This window comes from Vicia villosa, unplaced genomic scaffold (genome assembly GCF_029867415.1).
Source record: "Vicia villosa cultivar HV-30 ecotype Madison, WI unplaced genomic scaffold, Vvil1.0 ctg.004496F_1_1, whole genome shotgun sequence".
In the NCBI taxonomy this organism is placed as follows: Eukaryota; Viridiplantae; Streptophyta; class Magnoliopsida; order Fabales; family Fabaceae; genus Vicia; species Vicia villosa.
Window position 1 is genome coordinate 125,597 of NW_026706449.1, and position 24,002 is coordinate 149,598.

General features: G+C 37.3%; 1 protein-coding gene across 3 annotated transcripts; it reads left to right on the forward strand.

Annotated features, from left to right (window-relative positions):
• The first annotated feature begins 1,261 nt into the window (after nucleotides 1–1,261).
• LOC131642107 (uncharacterized) lies at nucleotides 1,262–21,079 on the forward strand. 3 transcript variants are annotated; one of them, XM_058912398.1, is made up of 19 exons: nucleotides 1,262–1,673; nucleotides 2,338–2,525; nucleotides 2,909–3,013; nucleotides 3,128–3,199; nucleotides 3,311–3,458; nucleotides 3,613–3,695; nucleotides 4,077–4,132; nucleotides 4,601–4,737; nucleotides 4,838–4,931; nucleotides 5,026–5,091; nucleotides 5,349–5,571; nucleotides 5,683–5,784; nucleotides 5,870–5,955; nucleotides 6,218–6,340; nucleotides 6,432–19,662; nucleotides 20,430–20,510; nucleotides 20,604–20,698; nucleotides 20,779–20,883; nucleotides 20,973–21,079. In XM_058912398.1, exons 1-15 carry the CDS (start codon nucleotides 1,342–1,344, stop codon nucleotides 6,495–6,497), a joined length of 1,881 nt encoding a protein of 626 aa, XP_058768381.1. In that variant the 5' UTR covers nucleotides 1,262–1,341; the 3' UTR covers nucleotides 6,498–19,662; nucleotides 20,430–20,510; nucleotides 20,604–20,698; nucleotides 20,779–20,883; nucleotides 20,973–21,079. The 3 variants fall into 3 exon arrangements, with proteins under 3 accessions (XP_058768381.1, XP_058768380.1, XP_058768379.1); XM_058912397.1 differs by having other exon boundaries at nucleotides 6,432–7,404; nucleotides 11,214–20,510; XM_058912396.1 differs by having other exon boundaries at nucleotides 6,432–20,510.
• Nucleotides 21,080–24,002: the final 2,923 nt, after the last annotated feature.

The following is a 24,002-nucleotide window of genomic DNA, read 5'->3' on the forward strand; positions in this document are numbered from 1 at the left end:
TTCTGCAGCTCTTTGAGTAGGAGAATGGCGGTCGGATCAGCGCCCTCGGGAATGTTGATCTGTTCCTCCTCGTCCGGGCTACGGCTTCTTCGTCTGCTAGAGGTGTGGGTGAACGAGGAAGCGGGTTGCCCGTCTCGGGTGTCAGTTTCATTCACCACTTGGAGCTGCTCTGGTTCAGTCTGGGGCCGGGTCTGCCCGTCTTCCCCGTTCTGAACTTGTCCTTCAGGATGAGTTTGTTCGACGTTCTGGACTTGTTGAAGGCCGTGCACGTGTTGAATGTGCTGAATCTGTTGCCTCTGTCCGGCAAAAGCACGTTCCTGCCGACGGCGATTCGTCAGTTCGCGGCTGGAATCTTCAATCAGTTGTTCCAGGACGAAGGGATCAGGACTAGGTATGTTGTTGTTGGCCATGACGATGGTGAAAGGTTATGCTTTGATCTTTGTTAAAGAAGGGGGAGCAAGGTTCCCACAGACGGCGCCACTGATCGTACCTGATCAGAAGAATCGTCAAGGCGCAATATCCGGCTTGAAGAGCAAGATGGGGGGGGTACCTGCAAGGTTCTCCGATGCTTAAGTCAGTAGCTATCAGAGAATGAGGTTTAGAGTTAAGAATAGAATACCTGACCCTCTAGTGAAAGAGGGTATTTATAACCCCCAGCGCTGGGCCAAGGTTCCCTAATTGGGCCAAATCCAACTGGAGGCCCACATGCTAGGGAACTGCCAGAACGTCCCATTTTATGGCTGAGTCAGCAGGAGACTCACGTTCCGGATGATCATAGCGTAGGGTTCGGAGGTGGTTGACCGAATCCCTCGCTGCGTGACGCGTGGTCTTCGTGCGTGGATAACTCCTTGACGGTTATCCAGTAAGTGGGCCCAAAGGTTTGGGCCTGCTCGGCCAGAGTCTTCGCGAAGGGCAGCCCTTATCTGTTGTCCAGTAATTGGGCCCAAGGGAATTGGGCCTGCTCGGCTGGTGACAAGGGTTGGGCCTGCTCGGCCCAGACCAGAACAGTTCCAAAAACAGCTCTATTCCTAACGCACAAAATTTGTTTATGTACTTATACACTTTAGATTTTATATAATTGTTTGCTATTTTATAAATTTAATGTGAATTTATTATTAAAAAGATGTTGACCTAGTTGTAGTATGTGCCAACTTCTTAAATAGAATACATATTTTCAAAATAATTTTGGTGGTGAAGAAATTCCTTCATTTTAATATCCTATATATGGTCCTTATTAGGGGACCCCAAGTATACAATTGCCTCAACTATATGTAACAAAACGAAACCTCTAACCACGACCACGACACACGAAGCAACACAATCAAATAAGAAAATGGTGCAATGACCACGTTAGCCAGTGTTACTCTTCTCACTCTCACTCGCTTCCCCTCTTCTTCTTACCATTACTCCAACCGCTTTTTCACTCACACTCACAAATTCAACCCTTTCAACACACCAAGTTTTTCTCTCTCTTCCAAAACACCCCATCAACGCTACTTCAATACCTCCGCTAAGATAACAATGGCTTCTGATACAATCACTGCCCCTTATGGCTCCTGGAAATCACCCATCACTGCTGATGTCGTCTCCGGTGCTTCCAAGAGGCTTGGTGGAACCGCGGTTGATGGGAGTGGTCGACTCATTTGGCTTGAATCACGTCCGAGTGAATCGGGGTAAGTTTCGTTGACCCTTTGTGTTGTTTAGCTTAAAAATAAGTGCTTTTGGATAAAATGGAAGTGGGAAGGATTAAAAATGGAGTCTTTTGGAGTTTTTAAGGTGACCCTTTTTGTTTTTTTAGGCTTTGACTGGATTAACAACTTAATTAGGCACTTAATCTATAAGCACTTATCTTACTTTATGTTTAAGTTTAGCTTTTAGAAGAGCCACAAACAATTTTAGAGGTGTAGAATTGATTTTGAAATGATTTTGAGGTGTTTGGTTCTTCTAAAGTAAAATTGATTCTCCCTTATTTTACTTAAATCTAGAATTTGAAGCTAGAATTTGTAGCTTTTAAGTCTAATGTGATTTTTACATTGAAATATACTATTCTACTAATAAATTTATCCAAACACAATTCATGTTACTTTTAAGTGCTTGAATCAATTCTTTTCATTGTAAACCAAAGACCCACTAAGTTATTTATGTAAAAAAAGTCAAACTGTTTTGATGTTTAGATATAGGCTATTTTTGAAGAGTTTATGAAAATAAGCTGAAAACAATTTATGAACATGTACTAAGCTGTGTTAGTCAGCTCTTTGGAAGAAGTGTTTATGCCATTAGATTACTCAAATAAGTCAATGTAGATGGTCCTAATTCACAATTTTGTTTTTGTTTCAGACGGGCAGTACTTGTGCTTGAGCCGCAAAATCCAGGGGGCGAGGCTGTAGATATTACTCCGAAGGAATTTGGAGTGAGAACATTGGCTCAGGAATATGGCGGTGGTGCTTTCACTGTTTCAGGAGATGTTGTCTTTTTTGCTAATTACAAGGATCAGAGATTATACAAACAATCCATCTCTTCTCTTGGTGAGCAAGCATCGGTTTTTACTCCCCATGACTTAACACTTATTTTTGTGCCCCTTTGATATGTTCATGTTTGGATTCATGGCGACTTTAACTCAATCACGGTGGCACTGGCACACGATGAATTTAGCAAAAGCTACCACTTTGTAACTTAACAAAATCACAGTGCCACCATGTTTTTATTAAACTCACCGTCTTTCCAAAAATGCATGATAGTTTCATTATGCCATCAAATTATGTTTTCTTTATAGTCAACTGTAGTTTACTTGCATATTGATATATATATCAACATGAGAATGTTTGATTTGGTGTTGTGTGATTTTCAATAATATGAAGCAAGCAATTTTGTTAACTTGTGCTATTTTCTGTGTGTTTGATCATCGCAGATGTGTCTCCTATACCTCTCACTCCGGATTATGGTGGACCGACTGTAAGCTATGCAGATGGAGTATTGGATACACGCTTTAACCGTTTTATTGCTGTAAGGGAAGGTAAGCATTTAAGAACAAGTTCTTCTTCGAGGCGAATGTTCGAATGCTCCCATTTTGAGTTTACTTAACTCATTCAATTATTTGGTCACTAATTTACAATAATGTTGTTGCTAGATCGTAGGGAAAGCAGTCAAAATCCACCTACAACTATTGTATCTATAGCACTTGGCAACAAGGATGTTCAGGGTAATAGTTTCCATCTTACTAATGAGTTTAGCTTTTTGAGGGGTTTAATGAATACTATGCATGTGTATTTAATTAATAATATTAAGTCTTACTGGATTACGCAATTTTCAGAACCTGAAGTACTAGTTGGTGGGAGTGACTTTTATGCTTTCCCACGTCTAGACCCTAAAAGCGAGAGAATAGCATGGATACAATGGAGTCACCCCAACATGCCATGGGATAAATCAGAACTTTGGGTTGGTTATATTTCTGAAAAAGGGTGAGCTGAACTCTCTGCCTGTTGAGGCCTCTTCTCTGTTAAGGCCTCCCTGTTGAGGCCTTAAGTTCCATATAATAATTTATGTTATAGTTTCTTATTATATGTAAATGTCATGTTTCAACTTGAAGCTTAATCATCTCATGTTTCCATGCAGAGAGATCTACAAGAGTGTCTGTGTAGCTGGGTCCGATCCTTCAGTTGTAGAGTCTCCAATTGAGCCGAAGTGGTCTTCAGATGGTACTTAATTTAACCTTTTTTTTTTGTAACACCAAAAAAATGTTTGATATATTAACAGTAGCTATCATGTATGTAGTTTTGTTGGCATGTTTTCTTTAGATAATCAAGAAGTCATGATAGTATGATGCCTTCAACCATGGGCTAAGGATCTTTGCTCTAGGTTAATTTACGATGTCTTAATGTTCTATTGTGTAAGATTTTGTTTTGACTTTCATGTTGTTACTGTCATGCTTTTAGAGCATTTCATTCATTCGTGAGTCACGAAGATCGCAAAATCTAATAGCTGCATTAGCATTGATCGATAGATTATAAGCAGTACCAACTAGATGATGATGTTATGATCATTCTTGTTTATACACATTTTTTAATTTAACTATGCAGGAGAACTTTTTTTCATCACGGATAGAGAAAGTGGTTTTTGGAATCTCCATAAATGGGTAATTTTCTTTCAGCAATCATTCCTTCATGCCATGAATATGTATTATTAACTTTTGTTCTTCTGCATTGATAAATGTTCATTAATGCCATGTAATTTTGCATTCATATGGAAGTTATGCATTTGCAATATCCGTTGTAAAATTTATTACTCCTTCCGTTCCGTTTTAAGTGTCATTTTAGCATAAAGCTCTTCAACCAAGATAGTGGATTGTTAGGGTTATTTTTTCTATTATACCTCATTTATTTTTTCTTTCTAAATAAATTCAATCATCACTCTCTTTTTTCAATAACTAATTAAGGGAGTTATTGAGAAAGTAAGGGTATAATTGACAAATTATAACATTAAACTAGAAAAACGACACTTAAATAGAAACAAAAAATTCATCTAAAACGACACTTAAAAAGGAACGGAGGGAGTAATTATTTACATGATATTTTTCTTTGCTAACTTCTTCAACTTGTTACAGATTGAGTCAGAAAACAAGGTTGTGCCTATTTATTCTTTAGATGCCGAGTTTGCAAGGCCACTATGGATTTTCGGTATGAATTCTTATGAATTTGTGCAAAGTCCCAAACAGAAAAATCTAATTGCTTGCAGTTACAGGTGATTAGATTGATTCTAAGTCTGCTACTTATCTGTCTCTTTTCATCTTTTCTCTTACCAATCTGATATAATCAATTCAATGATTTGGTTGTGAATGCAGGCAGAAGGGGAAATCATATCTCGGTATTATTGATGATGTGCCAGGCTCAAAACTAACTGTGCTTGATATCCCTTTCACCGATATCGATAACATTGTAATTTTAATAACTGTTTCCCCACCTTTTTGGATTCTAAATAATATCTTCACACAATATGATAATCTTTAACTTTGCAATCGTGCCGTTGCAGACTTCTGGTACTGATTGCTTATTCGTAGAAGGAGCATCTGCAGTTCATCCATCATCAGTCGCCAAGGTGACGACTTCTTTGCCCACCATTCTACTGTTAAAGTCACTTAAGCCATTGTTTGGATAGACTACTTAATTATGCACTTATTAATTATTATATAAGTTAAAACTATTTTCATATAAGTTATAAGCTATTTTAATAAGCTATCCAGGAGAATTAAGGAAACTATTACGTTAACTCTTCCAAACAGTTTCACGAGTGCTTGCCTGTAAATAAATTCAAATAAGTCAATTTAGCCACTGATAGCTTGCTTGTTTTTTCAGGTGACTTTAGACGACAATAAATCAAAAGTAGCCGACTTCAATATTATTTGGTCCTCTTCACCCGATAGTTTAAAATATAGTTCGTACGTCAGTAAGCCAGAGTTGATTGAATTCCCAACTGAAGTTCCTGGGCAAAATGCTTATGCATACTTTTATCCACCATCTAATCCTACGTACCGAGCCGTTGAAGGAGAAAAGCCTCCATTGCTATTGAAGAGCCATGGTAAATCGCATTCTAATTCGTTTGTTTAAGAAAACTCTGTACCAATAACTCTGAATATTATGGGCCTTATAAACGGCAAGATAATGCTCATGTTTTAATTGAATATTTCAGGAGGACCAACGGCTGAAACACATGGAGTTTTAAATTTGAGCATTCAGTACTGGACTAGTCGGGGCTGGGCGTTTGCCGATGTTAATTACGGTGGCAGCACTGGTTTGTTTCTCACCCTTTTTTTCCGAGGCGGTTTGTTTCTCACCTTGCCTTCCTACAAAGTAATGTTCTGAATTATATTTTGAAGGTTATGGAAGAGAGTACAGGGATCGGCTTTTAGGAAGCTGGGGAATAGTGGATGTCAATGACTGTTGTAGTTGTGCTACATATTTGGTAATTATTTCTTTCATACTTTTCGATTAGGAATTAGAAATGAAAGGTGAGGTAGCGAAGTCGTATCTTGCTGCGGTGGATTTGTACTTCCGATGAGACGCCTTTTCGAAGGATAAAGCCGTGAGGGTTCTCACACCCAAACCAGACAATACCTCGTAGCCGCAGTAACGCGGACTTGAGGATGACCGGAACACATACAAATAGCCTTATAACAACCTCGCGTCCTCAACTAACTAACTACTTTAACCTCTTTATTACGTAGGCGGACAACGGAAAAGTTGACAGGGAGCGGCTGTGTATAACAGGGGGCTCTGCTGGTGGATATACTACCTTAGCTGCACTTGCTTTTAAAGATACTTTCAAGGCCGGAGCATCTTTGTATGGTGTAAGTTCATCTTCGGACTCTTCAATGGAGAATTCAGATTAAATTGTTGTCCTTACAATGTAATTAATTTGTCAATTGGTTTCTCGAACAGGTAGCTGACTGTCATACCCCAATTTTTGACCCTAAGATCCTATATCATTCACATCTCAATCACTAATCAAGAGCTTCACTTGGAAGTTTTGTTTATGGTGTTGCACTCACCTCATCAATAAGAGGGACTATCAAGCACCAATGATTGTGTATCTTGTATGCTTATACTAACCCAAATACCAAAAATATTGCTTTGTTTCTTTGTAGACTTTTGTTTTGTAGGTACCAAGCCAAGACATGCAATAAACAAGGCATTTTTCACATTTTTGACTGATGAAATCGATTTCCCTACTGGGTAAATCGATTTCCCTGCAGCAATCTTCACCAAAATCACATTCTGGACAGCATGAAATCGATTTCCCTCCTGGGTAAATCGATTTCCCTAGTGTATTTTGCGCCAATTTCTCTTCTGGAACAGAGTGAAATCGATTTCCCTCCTGGGTAAATCGATTTCCTTCAGGCAAAATTCAAAAAATATGAGGGAAGCTTGACATCATTTTGGCACCTTTTTCTTTGATCATTTTACCAATTTTCCACCTCATCAAAATTAACTCCTTCATTAAACCCACTTAAACCTCATTTTACCTTTTCTTACCATTTAAACACCACTTTAATCACCAATTAAACACAAGCTAATTACCAAATGCAAAATGACCAAATTGCCACTACTCTTGCTCCAATTCTATAAATAGAGGCCTTGCCTCTCTCATTTCTCAAGCTTTGGATAGCCAAAAAAGTTCTTGCAAATTCATTTCTCAAGCTTTGAGAGCCAACAAATCCCTTGCAATTTCTCTCCTCATCCCTACCAAATTCACCAAAGCTCTTTTTCTTTCATAAAGTTTGTGAGTCACATCTTGAACCTCACAAACTTTGAGCTAAGCCACCATCCATTTCACTCTTTTTTCTTCAATTGTTGAGAGATCAAGATTTGTGTTGGTGATTCTTGAAGTAGATCCAAGTTTGTGCAAGATTTGGTAAATTCTCTTCATCCTTTTTGTGTATCATGATGTAGATCCTTTGTGGTTTGTGTTCAATGCATCTTTGATGCTATATTGGTGCTATTTGTTGTTGATTTGATGGAAAATTCGTGCTCCAATTGATGTGTGATCATAAGGTGTTTGTATGTTTGTTCAAGTCAAGTTTTATGCCTCTAAATGCTGTTTTTGCTGGATTTTGCACTGAGGAAATCGATTTCCTTAAGGCTGAAATCGATTTCCTGCTGAACGTAACTTGTTTTTTTTGAAAACTGCACTATGGAAATCGATTTCCCTCTGCATGAAATCGATTTCCTGCTGGCAGAATGTGGTTTTTTTGCCTTTTTTATGCTTGTTTTGGCTTCCTACTTCCTCCACTTCATTAATATCATTGGATCTAGGATGTTGATAGGTTTGAAATGACCTAATCCATAATATTAGATGAATGATATTAATGATAGTGTGAGTTGATTATCTTTTATGTTTTCATTCTTATTTTCATCTTATCTTTCTTTTGATCGATGAAAGTCTTGACATCTTGAGAATTCTATGGATTCTTGATGAAGACTAGATCAATTTGTTTTCATTCTTAATTTCATCTTATCTTTCTTTTGATCGATGAAAGTCTTAACATCTTGAGAATTCTATGGATTCTTGATGAAGACTAGATCAATTTGTTTTCATTCTTAATTTCATCTTATCTTTCTTTTGATCGATGAAAGTCTTAACATCTTGAGAATTCTATGGATTCTTGATGAAGACTAGATCAATTTGTTTTCATTCTTAATTTCATCTTATCTTTCTTTTGATCGATGAAAGTCTTAACATCTTGAGAATTCTATGGATTCTTGAGGAAGACTAGATCAATTTGTTTTCATTCTTAATTTCATCTTATCTTTCTTTTGATCGATGAAAGTCTTAATATCTTGAGAATTCTATGGATTCTTGATGAAGACTAGATCAATTTATTTTCCTTATTATCTTTTCATCATATTTGCTTTTGATCGATGAAAGTCTTAATATCTTGAGAATTCTATGGATTCTTGATAAAGGCTAGATCATTTCTTCTTCTCCTTCTTATTTCTTTTGATTAATAATCTTGATACATGGAGAGTTCTCCTACATTTGTCCCGACTCGATAAAAAGATCAAACGTGGAAGAGAATTGTATGCGGTTGATTTAAGACTTGTGGAGGTTTTTATCGTGTAGTCGCTATGATTTTATCAAGCTTCTGATAAGCCCCATTGACTTTAAATCCGAGTACATCATTCACTCACCATAGATCTTCCTACTAACTTTGATAACATACTTGACAAGTTTCAAGATGGTTATCTTTAACATTTAACAACTAACTTTAATTTCCGCACCTTTATATTACCGCTCTTTATATTACCGCTCTTTATATTTTTCGCTTTATCGCTTTACTTTATCATTTCATCATATTTACTTTCCGCCATTTTCTCTTTGTCCATTTGGACGTTTATAATTCCGCTATTTTCTCTTTGTCCACTTGGACATATGTTTATGTTTCCGTTATTTTTCTTTTGTCCACTTGGACCATACTTTACTCTTTCGCTAAAACACTAATAAATAACCAAAATCTAAAAAAACACATAAGGCTCTCTTTGGACTATCGGTTACTATCCCTAGCGCTTTGGAGATTCGGACTTATGGACCTAGTACCTCTGGACTCATTCTATTACTATCCTGTGATTGTTCTGTCTGTCTGGCATTGTTCTGTTGTATGTTTATGTGTGCAGGTATTTCCTTGAAAGCCCTTGATGGTTAATTCCAAGGCATTGAAATAAGGATTTTACCCGAAAACAGCCGTTACTCTGCCCGATTTTCGTCAGAACCTTAATGTGCTTAATGCAAAGTGGTGCTAAGACAATAAGTTCATCTGGATCCCCAAGTGTTAATGTGTTGGTATTGATAAATCCAAAGGATGGGAAAACTACCTTGGCTCTTAATGTCAAGTGTTGGCTTCTTATTTGGTTAGACTGTTTCTTTCCTTAGCTTTTATTTTATGCACTAGGTTAGCCTCTTCATCTCCTCCCATTCTTAAATTTTCAAAATCTTCTCCCTTTTTCCAAAACATTCTTATGTTTGCAAACCTTTTCAAAACCTTTTCTTAAAAATATCTTTCGCCCTTAGTGGCTTTTCTTCAAAAGTTTAGACACCGTTAATTGTCGAAACGAGTGGTTATACCCCACGATTTTGAAATTGATTGATAATAACGAGATCTTCTCCGCGTGAGAGAGCTAGTGGCATACTCGTTGATTTTATCCGAGTTGGAGCCCTTCTTTCATTTGCGATGCAAAGAACTTGTTTGTTCTCATGCTCAAGATCAATGGCTGAGTATTTCTCTCTAACGACACCAAAGTGTTTATTCGTTTTTTTAAAATGCGTTTTCCCAAAAGCGGAACTACATTAGCTCTGACTTCTCCATTGCACCGAGGAGGTATGTAGGCCCAAAGCTTAACGCTTTGCCGAGCTTATTTTAAAAATAAAACAAACCGTTTTTAGCACACACACAACACAGATTTTCAAAAAGGTTCCCGTGGAGTACCACGGATATGAGGGGTGCTTTAAACCTTCCCCTCATATAATCAACACCCGAACCTGAGTTCTCTTTCTTGTTTTAAAAAAAACAAAACTTTGGGTTTTACGTTCTTTTCCCTTTTCCTTTGAAAAAATAAAGCGCGGTGGCGATTTCAAAACGGAATATTGATTCGAGTCAATCCCATGGCTTCGATGTCAGATTTTCCCCGCTACAGAAAAATGGCGACTTCACTGGGGATCCAGTTTTTTAAGTGTGTTAAGCCTATTTTTGTTTTTCTGTGTGTTTTTATCTGTATATATTGTTGTGTGCTTTGTTTGTTTATTTTCTTTTTTTTTCTTTTTGGTGCTCGATGGTTCCTCTGTGATGAGATAAAGTTCTAACCCGAACTTTGGTGAGTAACTTGAGATAGGAGGTGGTAAGACCAATAGTCGCATGTCAGGAGCAATCCTTACCATGAGCGTCATATGGTGGAACCCCAATCAGTGGAGGCCTCATGGAAGGTAGTAGAGGTTGTTACGAACCATCGTGATAACGCTATTACTTTCAATAGTGAGTGTCCGTAGAAGCTGAATGACCTAGAACCCTTTTAACCAATCTAAGCCTTTTTAGGATGTAGTGCAGAAACAAGATCAAGTACCAATTTGAGCTTGTTGTCATGCGATACTACGCTCAGACGAGGTCTTTTTAGGCATATTATTGGCGCCCATGAGCAATTGTGCGTGCCGGTAATATCCGATAGAAGATTGAAAACTCTGGGAACCTTTGTAGAACCCGATTGGCAGGTACAAAACTCCTTAGATCATACCTTTTGGGATGGGTAGACCCATGGCTCCATGCTCGTGACGTCGAACCTTTAAACTATGATCTTATGTGACCTTGCGTGCTCTTGATTGTGATTGATGCACAAACCATGCATTCATGCATCCATGAAAACTCTTTTTCTTTTGATTTTCAAGGAACTTAGAGGTCTTTCCTTGTAAACATCATAAGTTTCATCAAACTCAATGGATCTTGGGTGTTGATGGGGTGAAAACTCTAATCCACCAAAATGGATGATTGATTTTGATGATAACTTAATCGAAGCTTTAGTCCAATGTTTGAGTGTTTTCAAGTTAATATCTCAAGTTCCTTGAAACTCAAATAAAAAAAGCAAATTATTTGCATTGCATGCATCATTCTGCATTTGGTCTTGCTCTCTAAAGAAGTTTTTTCCAGAGCCTTATTTCCTTTCTCCTGGTATCATCAGTGCAACGCTCGTGCTAAGAAGAAATGGAAAGTATCAAACAAGAGATTCTTGAACTCCGCAAAGAGGTGGTTACTTTGAAGGCTGGTATGGAGCATCTGACTGCTCTGGTTGAGGCTCTAGTTGCTGCCCAAGTCAATCCTCCTATGATGGAAGAAAGGATGGCAAAGGTCTTTCTTGAAACTCTGAACTCGTTCTTTCCCAAGGGGACAGTAGTCAGTACACCTGCTGACTTCCACAGAGAGGTGGGTATGAAAGCGCTTCTAGAAAAGGATGTCCGAAAGGAATGTTTGTTTGAAGAAGGTAACTCAGCTGGTAGTGTGAAGAAGTTTGGTAATGACTTTTCAAAGAAGAGAATCAGGGGAGGAAACAATCATCATCAACATCATCATGTTTCCTATATCATTCCTGTATCCAATTCAATTCATGCAACTCCAGATTATCAACAAAGTACTCGTCAACAAGCTCCTCCACTGAATGAGCAAAATCAATCTCGAAAGCCTAATTTTGATCCTATCCCTATGACCTACACAGAATTGTTCCCTGCTCTAATTCATAAGAATTTGGTTCAGACAAGGTCACCACCTCCAATTCCAGAGAAGATTCCATGGTGGTACAATGCTGATGTTACTTGCGCTTTTCATCAGGATGCTCCCGGACACAGTTTAGAAGATTGTTGGGCTCTAAAGGTTGAAGTTCAAAGATTGACTCGTGCTGGTATTTTGTCTTTCCGAGACATTGGCCCTGATGTTCAAGCCAATTCTTTGCCAAAGCATGAATGAATCACTATTGATGGTAGCCTGAAGTTTGAAAGATGTTTCCTTCAGCACAAACCCAGATGGAGAAAGCCTTCTCAGTTTTTTTAGTATTCTTACTGATTTTCATTTGTAATATTACTTGTTTTTCAAATGCATTGTTTGCATGTAGAAACTTGTTTATTTTTGAATGTTAATGCTAATGCAACAATAATGTTTGTCTTACTCATGTTTATTTGTTTTTATGCATTATGATACCAATTGCTTTTGCCAAACTCTTGCTTATGCAAAGATTGGAGGGAGGATGATGATCTGAAAACGCAAAATTTCTGGTTATATGCTCTTGAATAAAACCCTGCTGATGATGTACAGGCATTGTTTCAAATTCCCAAACACCGGAGATATAAGGAAGATAATCCCTTGTTAACCCCTTTGAGCCTTGAAGTAGGAGTTTCTTTTCTAAATGAAAAAACCCTAATTTTTAACCTGGGGCAGGGTAGTGTTCAGTTAATTTGACCGAGTGTTCATATTTCAAAAAGGATTGTGCATCCAAAGGTCAAGCATGTCATATCCACATCAATGGTTGGATCATGGGAAACCACAATGGTTATTCCCCGCGCATCAAAAGACTGGAAAATGTGAAACCACAATGGTTTTCCTCCATACGCCAAGGAATGAGGCAGTCACAACCCTCTCAACAAGTCAAGACAAAGTCAATGTCACACGATTTGTTCAAATCAAAAGAATAAAAAGGAAAGAAAAAAGAAAGAAGAAAAAAGCTCGCTAAGTCAAAAACTTGAAAACAAATGACTTAGGCAAAAGTTAGAGCATCCCGCTGGACGACCAATTAAGAGAATTAGTCCAGGCAAAAGTTAGGGAAATAAAAAAAAAAAAAAAGAGAAAAGAGTGAAAAGTGAAAAGAAAGGACTACAAAGCAAAAGTCCTCAACAATGAACAAATCTCTGTGAATACAAAAATGAAGACAAAAGGGTGACTGCTACTCCAAGAAAGCTTCATCAAGTCCTTAATGGCACAAAATCCTTTTGAGAGGTGAATACTCATGTTGAATTAACTGAACGTAGGACTGGAGAACATCACGAAGATGGGGTGGGCTAAATAAACTTTGAGCCTAAAAATCTTTTTTTCTGAAAACCGTGAACCAGGCCACGTTACAACCCTCAAAAGTCCTAATTGAAGCAGGGTTTATTTCGAGAGCATACTTAAACAAGAAAGCGTTCCTGACTCCTATCAGTTATGCTGAAAACTTGTGTTGGTATCATATGCATACAAAAATCAATGTCATTCCCTAACCAGTGATTCATTCACAAGGTTTTGTGACATCTTTTCAATAAAACTTCAAGACTTACATAATTGTTGCATTTTCATTATCATTCTCAGAATAAACATTTTTCTGCTTGTAAACATTTGTTTGACATTCAGGAAGTTTACATCTGATCATCAGTAGAAAACTAAAACATTGCCAGGGGCATGCTGTTTTCCCAGTATAATACTTTTGCAAGTTTGATTACCATCATGGGGCAAATCTCGAAGACTTTGTCGAGTAAAAGAATGTGCCAAGTTTAGTCAATCTGGGGCAGTTACGTCGAGATTTGACAAATCTCTCCAAGAATCTGTTGATCTGGGGCAGATTATTCCAAGTCTTCATGACGCCAAGGATCTCTATGAACCTTTTTGAGGTAGTTTCCTCTCATAGAATACGTAGTCTGGGGCAAGTTGTGAATCAGAAGTTACCTTGATCATCTCATTAGCTTGAAGTACAAAGGTTGTTGCCATGATTAATCCAGAGTATGTCACTCTCTACCAAGAAGTTTTGAGACAACGGTTGACTGTTGGGTTTTCTTTCTCACCTTGTGTTGAGTTTGGAACTAAAATCCCCCGCATGTTAACTTGTTTACTTTGATGTTAACTTCTTAGTTCCTCTGCAAGTTCATAATGGTGATTTTCTCCAAAGAAATTTTCTCTGATTCCCCATAATAGAGCTTGGGGTGTTGCCCGATCTTTTGATAAGAAGGGGATGATCTGTAAATTCCTTGCAGAGACTGATAATCCCCAATGAGTTTGTTCCTCGTGGAAGAATTTTGCTTCGGTGTTCCTCCTCATCTCATTTGTTAGGATGGAATTAATCCCCAGTTGAGTTTATTCCTCAAGGGGCAAAGCTTTGTTTGGCCGTTTTTGTCCAGTTTGTTCTTGGAGCTGAACTTTGGTCTCTTGCAATACTATTTTGAACCTCTCTAGGCTGGGAAACCTAGATTGAGAAGGCATTTATTTTGCACCTCTTGAGGATTCTGCTTTCCCCAATAATGGAGAATTCATTTGTGATTGATGTTCTTATCAGATATTGAAAGGCTTATTTCCCACCAGTGTTGTCATTGCACTCCGTTGGAATTTGTACTTGAAAGCAAGAGGCAGGTTCTGTCCTTAGCATGTTTTGTTGACAACGAATGCAAGCCTCTTTATTTGAGCAAGTTTGTATGTCTCCACATATCAATCTTATCCTCAAAGCAAGTGATAATCTCTCAGGCTTTATGAACTTCTTGATTCCCAAATGGAAGAAGCTCAGCAAATGGTAAGTCGCTTCAGTATAAGTGACAGTTTGCAGTCAAGCAGAAAAAGCTCACTTTCCTTGAAAATCCCCATTGAATTTGTTTCTAGGTGGATAATATGTTTCAGTTATTCTGTTCAGATGTCTACGAACAGAATACCAGTGAGTTTTTTCCCTCACTTGGTCCAGTCTTTTTGAGGCAGCTTCTTTCCATTTGTTCATGGATTGAATTTTGGTTGCTGGACAATGAATATTGAGATTATGCATTTGTGTTGGCATCCTCAAATCATTATTGATTGCTCTTCACCATCAGTGATACGATGTACATCTCCTTCTACCTCCAGTGGGACGTTGGTAGTTCACCTTCAGTGGAACGTTGGTGTATTTTGTTATCTTTATCGTTAGTGGTACGGCGATACATCTCTTTCTACCTCCAGTGGGACGTTGGTAGTTCACCTTCAGTGGAACGTTGGTGTATTTTGTTATCTTCATCGTCAGTGGTACGTCGATGTATTTCTCTTCAATACCTTCAGTGGAACGTGGGTATGTGTTATCGTTAGTGGTACGGCGATACATCTCTTTCTACCTTCAGTGGAACGTGGGTATGTGTTATCGTCAGTGGTACGGCGGTACATCTCTTTCATCGTCAGTGGTACGTCGATGAATCATCTCCTTTTATATCATCAGTGGTACGATGGTATATCTCCTTAATACCTTCAGTGGAACGTTGGTATGTGTTATCGTCAGTGGTACGGCGGTACATCTCTTTCATCGTCAGTGGTACGTCGATGAATTACATCTCCTTATATCATCAGTGGTACGGTGGTATATATCTCTTCATACCTTCAGTGGAACGTGGGTATGTGTTATCGTCAGTGGTACGGCGGTACATCTCTTTCATCTTCAGTGGTACGTCGATGAATTATCTCCTTTTATATCATCAGTGGTACGGTGGTATATATCTCTTCATGCCTTCAGTGGAACGTTGGTATGTGTTATCGTCAGTGGTACGGCGGTACATCTCTTTCATCGTCAGTGGTACGTCGATGAATTACATCTCCTTATATCATCAGTGGTACGGTGGTATATATCTCTTCATGCCTTCAGCGGAACGTTGGTATGTGTTATCGTCAGTGGTACGGCGGTACATCTCTTTCATCGTCAGTGGTACGTCGATGAATCATCTCCTTTTATATCATCAGTGGTACGGTGGTATATCTCCTTAATACCTTCAGTGGAACGTGGGTATGTGTTATCGTCAGTGGTACGGCGGTACATCTCTTTCATCGTCAGTGGTACGTCGATGAATCATCTCCTTTTATATCATCAGTGGTACGGTGGTATATCTCCTTAATACCTTCAGTGGAACGTTGGTATGTGTTATCGTCAGTGGTATGGCGGTACATCTCTTCATCAGTGGTACGGTGGTATATTTCCTTAATACCTTCAGTGGAACGTTGGTATGTGTTATCGTCAGTGGTACGGCGGTACATCTCTTTCATCGTCAGTGGTACGTCGATGAATTACATCTCCTTATATCATCAGTGGTACGGTGGTATATATCTCTTTCACACCTCCAGTGGAACGTTGGTATGTATTATCGTCAGTGGTACGTCGATAAATCATTTCCTTCTATATCATCAGTGGTACGGTGGTATATATCTCTTCATGCCTTCATTGGAACGTTGGTATGTGTTATCGTCAGTGGTACGGCGGTACATCTCTTCATCAGTGGTACGATGATCTGATTTCTGTTAACAGAAGATGGGTATTCAGATACATACTGTCTCATCCCCAGTGAAAGAGGATGACCCCTTTTCTCATCCCCAGTGAAAGAGGATGCTCTAACCTCTCTGACGCGAAGTGTTTCCCCAGAGAAATTTCTTTTCCCACTAAAAGTTCCGTCTCCAACAAAGTCTTGCCTTCCTCAGAGGAGTTCCTACTTGCAAGACATCTGTTTCCCCAGCGGAGTTATATCAAGACATTTGTTTTCCCCAGTGGATCACCTGATACTCCCCAGTGTTATCATTATCATCACATGCATTCATTAACATTGCATTGCATCTTAGGATCAAAAATTGTGTTTTATATATTTAAGTCTCTTCGATTTTTGTCAAAACGAAGATTTCCAATCATCGTATCTCCAAATCGAAGAAACTTAAATAGGGGCATCTGTCATACCCCAATTTTTGACCCTAAGATCCTATATCATTCACATCTCAATCACTAATCAAGAGCTTCACTTGGAAGTTTTGTTTATGGTGTTGCACTCACCTCATCAATAAGAGGGACTATCAAGCACCAATGATTGTGTATCTTGTATGCTTATACTAACCCAAATACCAAAAATATTGCTTTGTTTCTTTGTAGACTTTTGTTTTGTAGGTACCAAGCCAAGACATGCAATAAACAAGGCATTTTTCACATTTTTGACTGATGAAATCGATTTCCCTACTGGGTAAATCGATTTCCCTGCAGCAATCTTCACCAAAATCACATTCTGGACAGCATGAAATCGATTTCCCTCCTGGGTAAATCGATTTCCCTAGTGTATTTTGCGCCAATTTCTCTTCTGGAACAGAGTGAAATCGATTTCCCTCCTGGGTAAATCGATTTCCTTCAGGCAAAATTCAAAAAATATAAGGAGGGAAGCTTGACATCATTTTGGCACCTTTTTCTTTGATCATTTTACCAATTTTCCACCTCATCAAAATTAACTCCTTCATTAAACCCACTTAAACCTCATTTTACCTTTTCTTACCATTTAAACACCACTTTAATCACCAATTAAACACAAGCTAATTACCAAATGCAAAATGACCAAATTGCCACTACTCTTGCTCCAATTCTATAAATAGAGGCCTTGCCTCTCTCATTTCTCAAGCTTTGGATAGCCAAAAAAGTTCTTGCAAATTCATTTCTCAAGCTTTGAGAGCCAACAAATCCCTTGCAATTTCTCTCCTCATCCCTACCAAATTCACCAAAGCTCTTTTTCTTTCATAAAGTTTGTGAGTCACATCTTGAACCTCACAAACTTTGAGCTAAGCCACCATCCATTTCACTCTTTTTTCTTCAATTGTTGAGAGATCAAGATTTGTGTTGGTGATTCTTGAAGTAGATCCAAGTTTGTGCAAGATTTGGTAAATTCTCTTCATCCTTTTTGTGTATCATGATGTAGATCCTTTGTGGTTTGTGTTCAATGCATCTTTGATGCTATATTGGTGCTATTTGTTGTTGATTTGATGGAAAATTCGTGCTCCAATTGATGTGTGATCATAAGGTGTTTGTATGTTTGTTCAAGTCAAGTTTTATGCCTCTAAATGCTGTTTTTGCTGGATTTTGCACTGAGGAAATCGATTTCCTTAAGGCTGAAATCGATTTCCTGCTGAACGTAACTTGTTTTTTTTGAAAACTGCACTATGGAAATCGATTTCCCTCTGCATGAAATCGATTTCCTGCTGGCAGAATGTGGTTTTTTTGCCTTTTTTATGCTTGTTTTGGCTTCCTACTTCCTCCACTTCATTAATATCATTGGATCTAGGATGTTGATAGGTTTGAAATGACCTAATCCATAATATTAGATGAATGATATTAATGATAGTGTGAGTTGATTATCTTTTATGTTTTCATTCTTATTTTCATCTTATCTTTCTTTTGATCGATGAAAGTCTTGACATCTTGAGAATTCTATGGATTCTTGATGAAGACTAGATCAATTTGTTTTCATTCTTAATTTCATCTTATCTTTCTTTTGATCGATGAAAGTCTTAACATCTTGAGAATTCTATGGATTCTTGATGAAGACTAGATCAATTTGTTTTCATTCTTAATTTCATCTTATCTTTCTTTTGATCGATGAAAGTCTTAACATCTTGAGAATTCTATGGATTCTTGATGAAGACTAGATCAATTTGTTTTCATTCTTAATTTCATCTTATCTTTCTTTTGATCGATGAAAGTCTTAACATCTTGAGAATTCTATGGATTCTTGAGGAAGACTAGATCAATTTGTTTTCATTCTTAATTTCATCTTATCTTTCTTTTGATCGATGAAAGTCTTAATATCTTGAGAATTCTATGGATTCTTGATGAAGACTAGATCAATTTATTTTCCTTATTATCTTTTCATCATATTTGCTTTTGATCGATGAAAGTCTTAATATCTTGAGAATTCTATGGATTCTTGATAAAGGCTAGATCATTTCTTCTTCTCCTTCTTATTTCTTTTGATTAATAATCTTGATACATGGAGAGTTCTCCTACATTTGTCCCGACTCGATAAAAAGATCAAACGTGGAAGAGAATTGTATGCGGTTGATTTAAGACTTGTGGAGGTTTTTATCGTGTAGTCGCTATGATTTTATCAAGCTTCTGATAAGCCCCATTGACTTTAAATCCGAGTACATCATTCACTCACCATAGATCTTCCTACTAACTTTGATAACATACTTGACAAGTTTCAAGATGGTTATCTTTAACATTTAACAACTAACTTTAATTTCCGCACCTTTATATTACCGCTCTTTATATTACCGCTCTTTATATTTTTCGCTTTATCGCTTTACTTTATCATTTCATCATATTTACTTTCCGCCATTTTCTCTTTGTCCATTTGGACGTTTATAATTCCGCTATTTTCTCTTTGTCCACTTGGACATATGTTTATGTTTCCGTTATTTTTCTTTTGTCCACTTGGACCATACTTTACTCTTTCGCTAAAACACTAATAAATAACCAAAATCTAAAAAAACACATAAGGCTCTCTTTGGACTATCGGTTACTATCCCTAGCGCTTTGGAGATTCGGACTTATGGACCTAGTACCTCTGGACTCATTCTATTACTATCCTGTGATTGTTCTGTCTGTCTGGCATTGTTCTGTTGTATGTTTATGTGTGCAGGTATTTCCTTGAAAGCCCTTGATGGTTAATTCCAAGGCATTGAAATAAGGATTTTACCCGAAAACAGCCGTTACTCTGCCCGATTTTCGTCAGAACCTTAATGTGCTTAATGCAAAGTGGTGCTAAGACAATAAGTTCATCTGGATCCCCAAGTGTTAATGTGTTGGTATTGATAAATCCAAAGGATGGGAAAACTACCTTGGCTCTTAATGTCAAGTGTTGGCTTCTTATTTGGTTAGACTGTTTCTTTCCTTAGCTTTTATTTTATGCACTAGGTTAGCCTCTTCATCTCCTCCCATTCTTAAATTTTCAAAATCTTCTCCCTTTTTCCAAAACATTCTTATGTTTGCAAACCTTTTCAAAACCTTTTCTTAAAAATATCTTTCGCCCTTAGTGGCTTTTCTTCAAAAGTTTAGACACCGTTAATTGTCGAAACGAGTGGTTATACCCCACGATTTTGAAATTGATTGATAATAACGAGATCTTCTCCGCGTGAGAGAGCTAGTGGCATACTCGTTGATTTTATCCGAGTTGGAGCCCTTCTTTCATTTGCGATGCAAAGAACTTGTTTGTTCTCATGCTCAAGATCAATGGCTGAGTATTTCTCTCTAACGACACCAAAGTGTTTATTCGTTTTTTTAAAATGCGTTTTCCCAAAAGCGGAACTACATTAGCTCTGACTTCTCCATTGCACCGAGGAGGTATGTAGGCCCAAAGCTTAACGCTTTGCCGAGCTTATTTTAAAAATAAAACAAACCGTTTTTAGCACACACACAACACAGATTTTCAAAAAGGTTCCCGTGGAGTACCACGGATATGAGGGGTGCTTTAAACCTTCCCCTCATATAATCAACACCCGAACCTGAGTTCTCTTTCTTGTTTTAAAAAAAACAAAACTTTGGGTTTTACGTTCTTTTCCCTTTTCCTTTGAAAAAATAAAGCGCGGTGGCGATTTCAAAACGGAATATTGATTCGAGTCAATCCCATGGCTTCGATGTCAGATTTTCCCCGCTACACTGACGTGAAGTCATTGGTAGAAGAAACTCATAAATTTGAATCTCACTATATCGTTAATCTAGTTGGTAAGTCAATGATGATCACTTGAGACAACTCTTATTTATTTGATTCATTTGGACTTATTGCATCATGTTGCTTTATCTTTTAACCGATGGCAGGATCTGATGAGAAGGTGTGGTTCGAAAGATCCCCCATCAATCATGTGGATAAATTTTCTTGTCCCATTATTTTATTTCAAGGATTGGAAGATAAGGTTAGTAGCAATGCAAGTAAACCTTCAATGCAAGAAATCGACAAATTTCAGTTTGTTAAAATAAGGTCTATACATTGCAGGTTGTGCCGCCAAGTCAAGCTCGCCTAATTTACGATGCTTTAAAGAAAAAAGGTGTGCCGGTTGTGCTTGTTGAGTATGAAGGAGAACAACATGGTTTCCGGAAGGTACATACATATATGCTGATTTAATTCCTATCGGAAATGAAGGAAATAATGACTTGACTATATGTACTAAACCGATGGGTTTGATGTAGGCGGAGAACATTAAGTATACACTTGAACAACAAATGGTTTTCTTCGCGCGAGTGATTGGAGGCTTCAATGTTGCTGATAACATCATCCCCGTCAAAATTGATAACTTCGATTGAGAGGTAATAATCTTGGATTTCTTTATACCTATCTTAAAACAAATGCTAAGAAATCTTTGTTCACAAATCCTGATACTGTAAATTCAGGAAGTTCGATTGAAACTGTTGCACTGATGATGCCGTTTGTTGCGATTCTGCCAAGAGTCTGCATTGCGAAGTTTCTACTACATTTTCTCAAATCTTGATTGTAGTTCAATTTAGTCTTGAATCTGGTTTATGATTATGAAATCATATTTTGAACCTGTTATGGAAATGTGGCATGTGCCTGCATATAGACGAAGTGATGAAATCATAAACCTTGAAGCTTTGAAATATTATGCTTTACAAAGTTGCAATAAAAAACAATGCCCTCTATTTGTTTTCTCTTATGTATGAATGTTAATTGGTACCAACTAGTCTTTGATATAGTTTAGTAATGGTGAAATCCATCAAAGACCATAGTAGTTTTAACAAAGACTGATCTAGTTAGGGATTGAACACAAGCGCTCTTTGATTTTTTAATGGTCATTAATCCTCTACTATCAATAATTCTTTCCTAGTCAACACCTGAATACTCTAATATTTGAAATTCCGAGATCCTAGAAAACATCAAACCTCTACGAGGATTGTGCTTGAGGTATCTAATCACTCTGTAAGTACATGATAGTGTGTCATGGGTGGCTTGTGCAAGAAATGACTTAATTGTTGTATGGAGAAGCTGATGCTAGGCCTTGTATTGGTTATAGGTATAGCAACCTCCCCAATGAGCCCCTTCTGTATGTGTAGGAGCAGGTTTAGAACCTAGTAATCCTGATTCATTTCACATATCTATACATATTTTTTCTGTGGTATTGTGATGTCTTCTTTGGAATGAGCAACCTCTACATCTAAGTGATGCAGATTTGAGTTTTTGATTGAAGCAGTAGCTAGAATAACTCTGGAAGTTGAAAACTTAGTCATAGGTGAAAAAGTGTCAAAGAAGTCTAATACTTTCACTTAGTTGTAGCCAACCAATCTATATTTGTATCTTTCAACTTTACCATCAAACATTATGTTTGATCTTATAAATCCATTTACTGTCAATAGGTTTTACATGAGATGTCCTATCAACACACATTCCCATGTGTCATTCCTAACAAGTGCATCTAACTTAGAATTCATAGCACTTGGCCAATATTCATAATTACATGTTGGGGTGACAAAACGGACGGTGGTCTGTCAGGCCAGCCTGCACACCCGTCAAAAGATGGCGGCTTAGGCTGGAATTTCAGACCCTCCGCCCACCAAAGTCTCTGCAAAAGCTCGCCGCCTGCCAAAGTCCGCTGCAAATATTCGTTTAACCCGTCCTACCTTAAACTTGTTTTTTTAGTTAATTATATTAATTCTAATTTTTGATGGTTTCATTTTATACATTTATTTGTGAATATATGCAACATTTTTTAAGTAAAATTTATTAAAAATATGCTTTATAAAAAATTGTTTTAAAAAATAAGTGAAAAAATTTAATTTAAAGGTAAAAAAGTCTATTAATCTATTAAATAAATTTTAAAAAAATGGCGGGCAAGTCCGTCAACCTGCCACTTTAATGGGGCGGGTTAAATTTTTATGCCAATTAAAAACAATTAAAAACACTTTAAGACTATATGAAGAAGTAAAGTTACCTTGGCAATCATGTTAAATAACCATTAAAAACACTTTGTTAAGTGAAGGTAATGGATCCATAAGTAACAATTGAAACTTAACCATTGCAAAATCACCATTAAAACTAGGAAATTTCATTACCCACCTTCCTATGGGGTCACCCTCAGCGAAAACCCCAGTTTACTCCTGCTTCGAAAATGCATTTTCGAAGTATTTTTTTTTAAAAATTTTCCTAGACTTCGGAAATGCATCTCCGAAAACACCAAATGGGGGGTGTTTTCGGAGATGCACTTCCGAAAACACCTTTTTTCATATTTTAGTGTAATTCGGAAGTGCATTTCCGAATTATGCAGAAGTCTATTTTTTTATGCTTTTTCTAATAGTCCCGTACGAAAGATATACAAAAACGTATAATATATACAAAACGGAAAAGCCGAACAAAGCAAACGACATATCAACGTAAAATACTAATATAATAAATAAAATTCAAATAATATATACAGACCGAGTCATAGTGTGGGAAATATATAATCCGAATACAAAAAAAATAAACCCGAACCCCTATTGGGTATGCCTAACCCTCTCTCCCTAGGACCTCATTGTTGCACCCCAATTTTTGACCTCTGAGATCCCATCATTTTTCTAAGTATTGTGATCATTATCATTATCATTTATCATCATGCATATTTTTATTTACTAACAAAAAAATATAAAAAAAAAGTTTGTTGCTTGTGTGTCAAAAACAGGAGAATGATCAAAAGAAAGCTGAAGAAATTAGGGTTTTGAGGCCCACAAGAGGTTCATCATTCTCTCATGATTCAAAGGCCTTCAAATCAACATTATATTCAATTCATGTCATTTAATGGAGGAGAAGACCTTGATTCATTGAAAGATCGCAAAACCGCGGTTCATCGAAAAAAAGTCAACTGCAGTCAAAAATCAAGATTTTTGGTCAACATCAATCATTGGAAGTAATATTCATCAATTGATCAAGGATTTATCATAATTCATCAAGAAAAGTTCAGAAATCAACAAAACTCAAAATTGCAAAATTAGAGTATTATACCTAAAAGTCAACTGAACTTTGACCGACCATAACTCTCATAATTTATCAGAAAAATTCCAACCAAAGCTCATTCTCAAGGAAATTAAATTCTCTACAACTTTGATGTTGGACCCGAGGTCAAGAAATGCTTCCGCATAAGAGATATAAGTCAAAACATTACAGGTCATTTTGAAAGTCAACAAAAAGCCTTTTTTTGTCAAAGCCCATATCATTAAGATAACTTCTCCAAA